This window comes from Gigantopelta aegis, chromosome 10, assembly GCF_016097555.1.
Source record: "Gigantopelta aegis isolate Gae_Host chromosome 10, Gae_host_genome, whole genome shotgun sequence".
NCBI lineage: Eukaryota > Metazoa > Mollusca > Gastropoda > Neomphalida > Peltospiridae > Gigantopelta > Gigantopelta aegis.
The window spans coordinates 12,510,807-12,524,101 of NC_054708.1; the positions used below are offsets into that span (position 1 = coordinate 12,510,807).

Below are 13,295 nucleotides of genomic sequence, written 5' to 3' on the forward strand. Positions count from 1 at the left end.
TTTGTCCTACTCTATATAAACTAGGGCACACATATGGTTTGTGCCCTCCCCCACCCCCCTAGAAGCTATGTTCCTCCACTAGCACTGTACCCTCCTCCAGATATTTTTCCTACGGCCTAAGAAAGTAATTGTTTATGCTGTACAATGAAATAATTAACCCTAAATGTACATGTACAAATGCCTACTGCACGAAAGATACATAAATATTAAAAAAAGCCTAGTACTAGTATATGACAATGGAAATATTACATATATCATTAACAAGCTATTGCAAAACACAATGGAAATATTGAATATAATATATCATTAATAAGCCGACAAATATTTACAAACGAAAGATTGTGGAAAGTAGTGGAACATGACTATAAATTTAACTGAAAATGTTTTTTGTTTTTTTTTTCTTCAAACTATAACAAGTATAAACATTTTATTATCCTCTGTAAAGTTTTAGTTGTTATTTGTTATGCGTAAAAGTAGGACAGTCTGAATAAAAATACACTTCCAGCCACTGACTGCATATGTCAAGTAATGGGATGGTCATACGGTTTATGCACCAAACTGTTAGCCATCAGAACAAAACATGCTAACTGTGAAGCACATTTTCAAATAGCAGCATGGAAGGACATGGCAGTAGCCCATCGGTCAACAACACACCGCGTTTTTTCTTTCAAAAAAAAAAAGAAAAAAAAAAAAAAAAAAGAAGATTTTCTGAGATTTTTTTTACATGAACACTTAAGAACTGGCACAGTGAATACAAAAGAAAACTGCGTACATGTATTTGAGTTACTTGCTGAAGTTAGGGCTGTTAGAGGAGGTATTAAAATTGACCACATAGGCCGAGGGAAGCAAGAGGCAATATTTTTTATATACCCATCATCCAATGGCTATTGGGTTGTTTGGACCATGCATTCTTCGGTTCTAGGAGAAAATGACATTAGTTCGAATTCAGGTTAAGTTGAAAATTAAAAAAAAACATTTTTTTTTTTAATTTACACCATGGGAGTTTTGGGGAGATGCAGAAGACCCCCACTACCCTCCCCCCCCCCCCCCCCACTACAAGGCAAAAAATAATAATTGTAGATTGTAGTGCCTCCACCATTTAATCAAAATATAGTGCAACCTCTGAAAACCGGACCCTCTATAAACCAGAATCCCCTCAAAACTGGACCTTTTTCATGGTCTCTTTTTAATATCTGTGCAGAAGAGAACCTCTCCACACCAGACTTTTTAATTGGTCCTGAGGCTGTCCTGTTTAGAGGAAAAAGAAATGTTTTATTTAACGACGCACTCAACACATTTTATTTACGGTTATATGGCATCAGACATATGGTTACGGTCCACACAGATTGAGAGAGGAAACCCACTGTCGTCACTTCATGGGCTACTCTTTTCGATTAGCAGCAAGGGATCTTTTATATGCACAATCCCACAGACAGGGTAGTACATACCACGGCCTTTGATATACCAGTCATGGTGCACTGGCTCCTGTTTAGAGGAGTTTCACTGTATATATAATTATAATTATAATTAAAAAAAAAAAAATTTAAACCTTGAAACCCATGTTTTTCCTCTAGGCCCCGTCCACAAATAATTGACATACAAACCCAAAATATACAAACAAGACTGCAGCAGACTTACAAGGTATAAAATAATGACAATGCCTCCAGCCTCCCCCATGTATTAATTTACATTGTTATTTTCATAGTCTAATTTACACACTTAAACATTTCGGTTAACTAACAAACACTGAACAAGATCAAACACAAAATTATATTAACTTGTGCGTTATGAGCTTTTGACGACAAAGATTTTTTTTTTTTTAGAAAGACAAATTGATGAAAATCATAAATTAAATAAGATGTATATATATATATATATATATATATATATATATATATATATATATATATATATATACCAGGGGTATGCAGTAAAGACTATAAAATCCATCAAGTTACAAAATAAAAAATAACAGACAATATTAGGTTAAAACAGTACAGGAGTGAGTTGAAATCTGCTTATGTTTTATTCGAAGGGTTTATCATTAAAAAACAAAGTAATCTACCTTTTTTGGTATGGGCTAATCAACAATTAGGAAAAGTTAAAGTTTGTTTTGTTTAACGACACTACTACAGCACATTTATTTCTTAATCATCAGTTATTGGATATCAGACATTTGGTTTCAACAATTAAGTAATTTTATCCTCCACACACTCTTTTTAACATGTACTTTGAATGCAAACATAATGCATTCCGTAACCATCCTTAGGCTATGTTCTTCAAGCTGTAAGTTAATTTTTATTTATTTATTAAACAGCCTATTAAGTGATGAGCTATTAATGAAATATTTGTGGGGGGTTTTATTCGTACCGAATTATTAAAAATAACAACAAAGAATTGATATTACAGAAGGTAATATTAACTAATATTACAGTAACTAATAATATTAAAGTAACTAATATTACAGTAACTAATAATATTACAGTAACTAATAATATTACAGTGACTAATATTAACTAATATTACAGTAACTAATAATATTACAGTGACTAATATCAACTAATATTACATTAACTAATAATATTACAGTAACTAATTAACTAAAGTCGCAAAATCTTCAGTTCTATATACAATGAAACCCCTTAAAAACGGATAGTCTGTAAACCAGATGTTTTTCAGTCTCCTTTGAAATATGATATTATTATCAGTATAGAACAGAACCTCTCTAAACTGGGCACCTATTAAAACAAAACCTGTTTACTACATGTAGGTCCCATCAGTGTTCAGTTTAAAGGGGTTTCACTGTATCACCAAGCATTAGCAAGACAATGAGGATATTTTCAATCTGATAAATTAGTACCACATCAGTAAAACTCTATATACTAGTACACGTGCGAGGTCATGAATACGGGAAAAAAGCTACATATCTGGGACATCCTTAAGACTTGGGTTTCTTTCTAGTCCTTTCCACATTTTAGTAGGAGGATGGGATGGACTATAAGTACACCGTACTTACAAAATCTTTTATGGTCTAACCATGGGCCTAATGTTTTAACAGACTCTCATACAAAGCTTGAAACAAGGTACAATCCAGAAATAAAGGGCATCCTTAATACTGTATTATATGCTGTGTATTCATGTGCACCTTAAACTAAGTATGTATCTGCAGAAGCAAGGCTGGCTTATGTATTTATAAAACATTAACCATTTATATTCTGGCCTAGGGCTCAAAGTTAAATAAAGATTTTATATAGCAGTCTACACTATACATGTGAATCTTGAGAAAAAAAATTATGTTTTATAAACCAAAATAAAATTGTTCCTCAATGGCAGTCACAATTTATTTTTAATCTTTACTGATTTTTTAAAAATCTATCACAATTTTCTTGTATCCAACTGATAGCGATAATCTACATCAGTAGTATGTACCAGCTGTCACCGAGGTGTATCTGTATAATTTTGTATGACTATTTGCTTCTTTTCCAAATGAATGCACATACTGGGTGATCTTGCTGTACAGGGTACCATTCCACGAAGCGATCTTAGCCCTAAGATTCACCTCAAGTGCATCACTATCTCATGCACTCAAGGTGATCATTGCGCTAAGACTGCTTCGTGAAACAAGGCCCAGGTCTGCATGATCACCTGCTCAGAGCTTTGAAAACGAGAACCATGCATGTATCAGAGTGTGATATAAATGTACAAGCACATACTCCTACTAAGAGTCACAGTAATTACATTTATATAATAATTAACATTCTAAGGATGCATAAAAGAATACACTTAGGTTAAACATTCACCTAAAATAGTTGCATTAAGTGGCTTCTTTAGATAGGTTAACAAAGATGAGAATCAATTTACTTTAATGACCAAGGAATATTATGAAAGTGGCTGCATAACAGAGGTGATGGTATGTGCATCATGTGTAGAGGGGCTGGGATTGGGGAATTACAACTTTTCACTTTTATTGTGCTCAGAAGGATGGCAACGCCATATTTGAAACATGAAATTCACATTTTCTCAGGGATGCATACCTGTAAAAACCCTAAAACAATTTCTGCCCTTCAATTCCCATCCCCTTGTTGAACTGAAAATACCCCCCCCTCCCCCTCCCCCACCACATACACTTACTAATTCACTCTGTGGGTACTGGATTATGTTAAAAATGTATTCTGTATATAAAAGTTTACACAAACCTATTTTTTACTGGATTAAAAAAAAAATGACACTTACAAAATTAACTGTTGGTGATATAAGTAAACATTTCGACCACTGCACAGAGATGGTCTAAAAAAAAATAGGTTATAAACCAGTGTAATCTGGGTTTTTTTTTTTTTGTTGGAGTCCACTATGTACTATATACAAGGTGTCCTTTATGTAGAGAGGCACAGTTTACTGCATTTCATTATGATCATATACAGCTTGGCCAAGAAGAGCTGAGGTGACAAAAGCATTCTAACTTCCCAGTGACATCAAAGCAGTTCAAAGCAAATGGCCTGCGTTGATAAAACAGAACATTGCATCGATTAGTGCAACCAACTCCTTCAAACAGTCTTACTCCCGCAGTCATGTTCGTCATGTCGAAAGCTCAGTCAACGGCTGGTGCAGATATAGCAGCCATATTCCAATATTTTTTAGCAAACAGAAACATTCTGAAAAGAAATGAAAACACATTACATGTACTGTTGACAACAAGGAAGGAAATGTTTTATTTAACGATGCACTCAACACATTTTATTTACGGTTATATGGAAAAAAAGAAAGAAATGTTTTATTTAACGACGCACTCAACACATTTTATTTACGGTTATATGGAAAAAAAGAAAGAAATGTTTTATTTAACGACGCACTCAACACATTTTATTTACGGTAATATGACGTCGGACATATGGTTAAGGACCACACAGATATTAAGTGAGGAAACCCGCTGTCACCACTTCATGGGCTACTCTTTTTTATTAGCAGCAAGGGATCTTTTATATGCACCATCCCATAGACAGGATAGCACATACAACGGCCTTTGATGTACCATCATGGTGCACTGGCTGGAGTGAGATCTTGACAACAAATGACAGGTTTATTTTGTAATTTCACTGCAAATTTATCTCACGACCAATCCATATTACTGGCAGATAGTGGTGTGTTATTCTGATTAATTGAGTTGTGTCCGGTTCATCCATCTGACCAACTGATCACATGATCAAGTACAAGGCAGAGTTACTTCCCTTTTATAACCTTGGTCCTTAAGTTGATAGTAAAGAAAGTTTGTTTTGTTTAATGACACCACTAGACTCAACATGAGCACATTGATATATTAATCATCGGCTATTGGATGTCAAACAATTGGTAATTTGGACATAGTCTTAGAGAGGAAACCCGCTACATTGTTCCATTAGTAGGAAGGAATCTAATACATGCACCATCTCAAAGACAGGATAGCACATACCACGGCCTATGATATACCAGTCGTGGTGCACTGCCTGGAACGATTAAGTTCATAGATAAAGTTAAAGTTTGTTTTGTTAACAGAGAACATTCATTAATAACCAGCTATTGGATTTTAAACATTTGGTAAGTCTGACACATAGATTTTAAAGGAACCAACTACATTTTTCCCATCAGCAGCTATGGATCTTTTATATGCACTTTCTAGCAGGTGTCAACAGGATATCACATACCATGGTCTTTGATATACATGTACCAGTGGGGCACTGGTGCAAATGTGGAAAAAACCCAATGGATTCCACAAGCTCTACCAACTGAACTAGAACCCACCTACATGTATGTGTATGGTTAAATAGAGAATAATACATGAGTGGCCGTTAGATACCATTTATTTCACAACACGCTTTTTTACAATTGTATCTAATGAGCGAAAGCGAGTTTGATACATTTATAAATAACGAGTTGTGAGATAAATGGTATCTAACGGACACGAATGTATTATTCTATTTCTTACATATCCTCAAAAACCAGGTTTTAAGCAAATTTTAACATCTTTTTCGACTAAAAGTTATTTACAGCCGTTGTACTTATAGCCAACTTACGCATCACATATCCATGAATGTCAGGTTAACTATACGTCACAGTGTAATCTATTCCACTGTGTTGTTTTTCATTGGTTGTATGGCACTGGTAACCTGGTCATCACCTAGGAGCAGCCAGTCGTATGTCTTGAAATTGTTAACACGCGTACGTGTGTTAACAACTCATGTGTTATCAAAATAATGCATGGTGTTCTCACCAACGGGTGTGTTAGAATTTAATTTACAAAATGTACATCTTATTCAAATAATGACATATACATGTATGTACGTACACGTTAGTTACAAAGAAAATTTCATACATAACTATTACATGCCATATTTGTATTTAATTAGTATTTACATGAGGAAATGAAACACAATAAAAAATATATACATTTTTAAATTACTAAAAATTAACCACCACTTTATTATTCATTTATTTAGTTTCAATATGAACTTTCACAAACTTTCATTTTATATGAACATACGTATATTTTTTGTTGAACATACCATGTAAAGGTGTCTATATTTTTAAAGAAAAGGGCCTACATTGTAAGTTAGAAAACCTGTGTCAGGGCTTCTAGATTATAGTAGCCCCACTCCCATGGCTAGTGATATTCAGTGTTGGGCTAGTAAATACCTGCTATAACTAGCCCGATGGCTAGTGGTGGAAAAAAAACCCTTGTCAAATGCTGCAGTTACATATTTTGTAAATATGAATATCCTGCCCCCTCTTTCCACTCCCAAAGTAAGGATTTTTAAGCTCTATCTCCCTCTTTAGGTGACATATCTGATTATTACTATTAATAAAATTGTATATATTTAAAGTAGGGTAAGTGAATTTTTAATCATGGCTAGTACATTTTTAAAATCACTGATCCCATGGCTAGTGGATTTTTATAATATTCTAGAAGCCCTGCCTGTGCACAATCAGTTGTGTGGTGATTTTTAAAGATTTATTTAAATTAAAAATATTCAAAAAAAAAAAATATTAATCAAAGGGAGACAACTTACACGGCCGCTCCGAGGACGAATGTTGCAGCGTGAGTGAGCAGTAGGGTGGGCAGGTTCTCCAGGGTGAACACCGCTCGTCTTAAGGCATTCGTGTGGCGTACACTCAGTGGGTGTTGGCGCGGCTTCGTCATCGGGTGCCGGAACTTGCCATTCCAGTCCCTGTACACAAACATATACTCTGTATTCGATGATTTGGGATAATAAAACTAAAAGTATGACATCTTAATAAAAGTGGTCACCAGAGCAGGTTTGACTGAGTGGAACTTGCCATTCCAGTCCCTGCACACAAACATACTGTGTATTAGATGATTGGGGATAATAAAAGTATGACGTCTTAATAAAGGTGGTCACCAGAGCAGGTTTGACTGAGCTTCCATAATGAATATAATTGTAAGGTAAAACTGAGAACGAAATGCATATCATATCACTGAAATTACAAGGACACATATATTTAGCCCCCTCCCCTATAGAACCATAATCAGGGTTCAAAGTTAACAGCGGCCATGCAGCATATTGTCACAAATGCTATAGTCATAAACACTAATGCCCTGAAAATTTAAACATAATTTTACAGCCATGCTGGCTGTGCCTTATTTTGCATATGATATAACTGGTCATCATACACAAACATACATGTAAAGTTGTTTTATTACATAAACAGTAAACTATTTACACATATTTATTTTGAATAGGTGCTGATGTGTTATATTAATACACTTTATTAAATTTGCCTTGTTGCTTTGCCTGTTGGCCATAATGCCTTCAGGAAATCTCCATACATGTAGGTCAAGGCCAAGTGACTTTGCTCTCTTATTTGCCAAAATTGTGGCTTGATATATGTATATTATGAAATAAAACCTTAACGTATGCATTTGGTAACAAATTATTAGAAACATAGGGGGTTTTATTACCAGAGGCTATTACTGTGTAAATGTCAGACCATAGGATTTCAAATTTCATGGCAAACACTTTTTCGGTTCCGTGCCTCGTGATCATGGGAACCCATCGAAAACTATTTTTAGGTTCTGCCAAAACAAGTCATGGGAACCCATTTTTAATACCATTGATTTAAATTATCGCAAAACTCTGTGCAAAGAGACGTGTTCAAACTCAATATAAAGTTGATTTTCAACATGCCCTCTCCATTTTATGCATGGTTGTGATTTTGACAGCTAAATAAAAGTAATAGTTTAGGCCTACGTCATTTCCTCCCATAATGAAACCACAGGAGATAGTGGGGCCTATTCGATTGCCACTTTCAGTACTTAAGCACAGGTGTGACGTCGATGTTTGTTGACTTCAGTAACAATTACTGTAGTCAGAAGGTTAAATAGTTTCTGCAAAATTATATTTGAATTTAAAGACTATTTCTTGACCCCTACATTTAAGAGATACAGTGCTACACTTAATTAGTGTCGGTGATTTTGGTTCAAATGCATAGCATTTTTTATTTCAGTGCATTCGGTAAAACACAACAATCCAAATTGGGTCTTGTGATTATGTCAAACACACGCTCCAGTAGTGTGATATCAGAAACATAATTAAAAAAATATATATATATAAATTGGAATTTTTTTTTCGGTTCTGTGATTTTAGTGACATGTAGGCCTACATTACCGACACAGTACAAGAAACGATCATTATGTGAAATCTGAAGGCCTGAAACATATTTTCAAATTATGGATAGTTGGAACAAATGCAGTCTCTTGTAAACAATTTGAGGCTGCTGAAAAATATATGCCAGTGTTATAGCCCTGAAATCATATTAGAGTTATCTCACCCTGGTGGCATAACTTCGGGTCGACTTGACCAATCCCAGATCCAATCAGTTCCTGGATCCTACAAAATCGAAAATGAAAAAATGTAAATATCACATCAATCAAGTATATAATAAAATATAAAAATAACTACAGAGCTAAAAAGATTTAAACAAAATCTTTTCCTACATGTAATCTACATGTACTTTTAAATCAATTATGGTATATAATGTACACTTGCAGACATTGCACGGTAAAGCCCTGCAGTTAATTAACAGAATTTACAAAACCTGTTTTTCTCTTACACACATGTATAACTACATACATTTTCAATGCCTAAACACATGAGTTTAATAAAAATGGGCAAATCTAATAATTTTTTAACTTCTCATCCTAATTTACTGCAGGGAACATATTATTTTCAAAATCTTGATTAGCGATATTTCTAGTCAATAAAAAATTAATTAGCAACTGCTGTTTAATGGTTTAACATTGTCTAACAGTCTCTGAAACTTGTGTATCAAATTTAGAAGTTTTTCTTCAGCGTTCAATTGGTTGTATTATATCCCTTGTCCCGTGAGAGTCGCAAAAAGGGCTGTCAGGCGTAGATCCTCTTCAGAGCCCCATAGCTTGGCATCCGTCATAGTACTCACAAATTTAGAAAAAGTAAAGTTTGTTTTATTTAACGACGCCACTAGAGCACATTGATTTTTAATCTTATCATCGGCTATTGGACGTCAAACATATGGTCACTCTGACACTGTTTTTAGAGGAAACCCGCTGTCGCCACATAGGCTACTCTTCTTTACGACAGGCAGCAAGGGATCTTTTATTTGCGCTTCCCACAGGCAGGATAGCACAAACCATGGCCTTTGTTGAACCAGTTATGGATCACTGGTCGGTGCAAGTGGTTTACACCTACCCACTGAGCCTTGCGGAGCACTCACTCAGGGTTTGGAGTCGGTATCTGGATTAAAAATCCCATGCCTCTACTGGGATCCGAACCCAGTACCTACCAGCCTGTAGACCGATGGCCTGCCACGACGCCACCGAGGCCGGTCACAAATTTAGAAGTGATACTGAACAAAACGTTTCCTGTACTGTACAGGTATCCATTTTTTAAATATTAAAAAGAAAATCACAAAAAAGATGACATACATGTATTCCTGAAGCTAAACATGTAAAACAAAATACAGGTATTCCCATTCAAGCCAATCTTTCAATATATTTTTTTTAAATCAGTTGCTGATTTAGGTGACCTAAACATGTAATAACTCACCATTAACTGAAAATACAATGGATACACTGTATCAATGTATTAAGAAATGAGTTTCACAACACCGTAGCACATTGTTTAATCGGAGGATGAACCTGTCTAACTCTGTGTTTCAGTATCTCGTATAATAAATGACCAAGGAAACTCATGGTCCTGCTCTTAGAACGATACACCTGCAGCAAGGGATTTTTATATGTAATTTCTTACAGATAGCATATAGTACACAATATCGTCTTTATATACAAGTCACAGATCAGTGGTTGAAAATAATCAAGCAGATGGAAGGTTTGTTTATTGATTGGCACATCAGCAGTTTACACTATAGCTATTTCAAGTGTTAACATATGGTTATTTTGACATTTGACATTTGACAGAGAGAGAGAGAGAGAGAGAGAGAGAGAGAGAGAGAGAGAGAGAGAGAGAGAGAGAGAGAGAGAGAGAGAGAGAGAGAGAGAGACCTTGCTGCTGCCAAACAACCTACTCTTACTAAAAAAGCAACAAGGGATATTTTATAAGTAATTTTCCAGACAGAACAGTGCATACCACAATTCTTATGCACCAGTTGTGAAACACTGATTGGAATGGGTTAAAACCTGAATCTATTGAGAGTAATAAACTCTGTGACTTAATGTACCTAGTAGTTTAAATAATATATGTAATGTTTCACAGCCCAAGTGGTCTCCAGTGTGAGTCAAGTCACAGGTTAGTTAGGAGCACTACTAGATGATTGTGGGCCGGGACACAGCCCAAGTGGTACAGCACTCGCTTGATGCTCCGTCGGTTTGGGATCGATCCCAATCGGTGGGCCCATTGGGCTATTTCTCATTCGAGCGAGTGCACCAAGACTGACATATCAAAGGTCATGGTATGTGATACTCTGTCTGTGGGATGGTGCATATAAAAGATGTCTTGCTACTAATGGAAAAAATGTTACAGGTTTCTTCTCTAAGACTATTTGTCAAAATTCAAAATTTCTATGCCCCTCAATACAGAAATATGAAATAATATGTAGATGTTCCGGGGCTAGCTGCCTCCAAGGTGAGTCAGTTATAGGTCAGTTTGGAGCACAAGATGATGATTAACACTACCTTTTTCTTGGGCTACTATAAACCTGTAGTTGCCATTGGTGACCAAGCAATCGAATATTTCCACCTCTGGTATTTCTGTCAAAATCGCTACCATTGAGTTCATCCACTTTAGGGATTTAACTGTCAATAAAGGTGCTAGTCTTCTAAATATAGCACCATTCCCCAAAGCCTATGCCATTTTTTTCATCCCAATTTTGATGTCAAAGGAAATGTTTTATTTAACAACGCACTCAACACATTTCATTTACAGTTATATGGCATCAGACATATGGTTAAGGACCACACAGATATTGAGAGAGGAAACCACTTCATGGGCTACTCTTTTCAATTAGCAGCAAGGGATCTTTTATATGCACCATCCCATATACAGGATAGCACATACCACAGCCTTTGATGTACCAATCGTGGTGCACTGGCTGGAGCGAGAAATAGCGCAATGGGCCCTCTGACGGGCATCAATCCCAAACCGACCATGCAACAAGCGAGCGCTGTACCACTGGGCTACGCCTCGTCCCTAATGTTGATGTCAAATTCTCTATCTGTATGTTAAACAGATATATATATATAGGCATTTATACTACATGTATGTATTGCCATGAGATGTATTAGAGCTACATGTAAGGTCCTTTAGCAACTAAATATTAAACATTACATGAAACTATAGGGTGTATACTACCAAATCAAATCCCATAGACGACAATAGTAACATATGTGGCTAAAACTCCTACCTGCAACGTATCAACCGACATAAACGCCACGGATATAAATACTACCACCCCTTACACTTAAAGTGAATCAGAAAAAAATGGGGGTCAAGCTGCTCGTTTCTGAGATAACGGGTAGCGTCTATGACTATCCTAGTTTCGCACAAAATTCGAGTACTGTTTTTTTACAGGTACCCCATACATGTTTCAAGCACAAGGCTACTTGACACATTGGTACTAGATGAAATAAAATTGCACATTTTTTTTACCCAGATGAAACTATTATTTTTTACAACCAACACACTCACATTTATAACCAATCACAGGACTTGTGGTGTTCACTTCTCTATCAAAAGTTCGGTGCACCTCGAACTTTGACCCAGCCGGAAGTTATTTGGTTTAGTACTACCTATAGCACTGAATTAAAATTTGCAATTGGCCAATTAACAATTTGGCTATGCTTGCCCTATGTATAAAGGTGAGTGATGATCATCAAACTGGCCTCAGTGTTGTCATGGTTAAGCAATCGGACATAAGGCTGGTAGGTACTGGGTTCACAGCCCGGTACTGGCTCCCACCCAGAGTGAGTTTTGTAATGACTCTGGGTACTAGTAGGTGTAAGACCACTACACACTCTTCTCTTTCACTAACCACTAATCACTAACAACTAAAACAAGGTCCTGGACAGACAGTGCAGATAGCTGAAGTGTGTGCCCACAACAGCATGCTTGAACCTTAAATGGATATAAGCACGAAAATAAGTTTGTTTGAATGAATGAATGAATGAATGAATGAATGAATGTCACTTCAAATATCAGAGAAAAAGACCAGTCACAACCCGTATGAGTAGGGTTCATGCTGTGACAATAAAGAGCAAACACAATCATGTTACAAGAATTAAATCCATACACATGACAAGCTACAGGTAGCAGGTGTCGTCCAGTGCACTGCACACTGAATCCAAGTTAATAACCAATTAACTACAACATGGAGACTCCAGTAACAATAAGACCTGTCATCCACTGGTAAACACTGACATAATCTATTGATCAGTATGTGTCGCTACAGTAGTATACTGCTAATTGTAATACATGCGCCGGAACCTCTATGAGGTGTGACTGGTTCTAGAATCAATCACCCTTGATGGGCTCAGCTGGCTAGCTAGCTCTCTCTGTCTCTCTGTCTCTCTCTCTCTCTCACTCACTCACTCACTCACTCACTCACTCACACTCTCTCTCTCTTTCTCTATCTTTCTCTCTCTCTCTGTCTCTCTCACTCACTCACTCCCACTCACTCACACACACACACTCTCTCTCACTCACTCACTCCCACTCTCTCACACACACACTCTCTCTCTCTCTCTCTCACTCACTCACACACTCTCTCTCTCTCCCTCCCTCCATCACACCCTCTCTCTCTCTCTCTCTCCC

At 36.4% G+C, this 13,295-nt stretch overlaps 1 protein-coding gene across 2 annotated transcripts in view; it reads right to left on the reverse strand.

Moving 5' to 3' along the window:
- Positions 1-1,422: 1,422 nt before the first annotated feature.
- LOC121383392 (BCL2/adenovirus E1B 19 kDa protein-interacting protein 3-like) overlaps positions 1,423-13,295 on the reverse strand; it is a 35,302-nt gene continuing 23,429 nt past the window's right edge. For both annotated transcript variants that reach the window (XM_041513395.1, XM_041513394.1), the window contains exons 4-6: positions 8,821-8,879; positions 7,041-7,199; positions 1,423-4,652 (exon numbers count right to left, since the gene is read on the reverse strand). In XM_041513395.1, the coding sequence (XP_041369329.1) occupies positions 4,589-4,652; positions 7,041-7,199; positions 8,821-8,879 (282 nt within the window). In that variant the 3' untranslated portion in view covers positions 1,423-4,588. The remainder of the gene's footprint in view (positions 4,653-7,040; positions 7,200-8,820; positions 8,880-13,295) is intronic.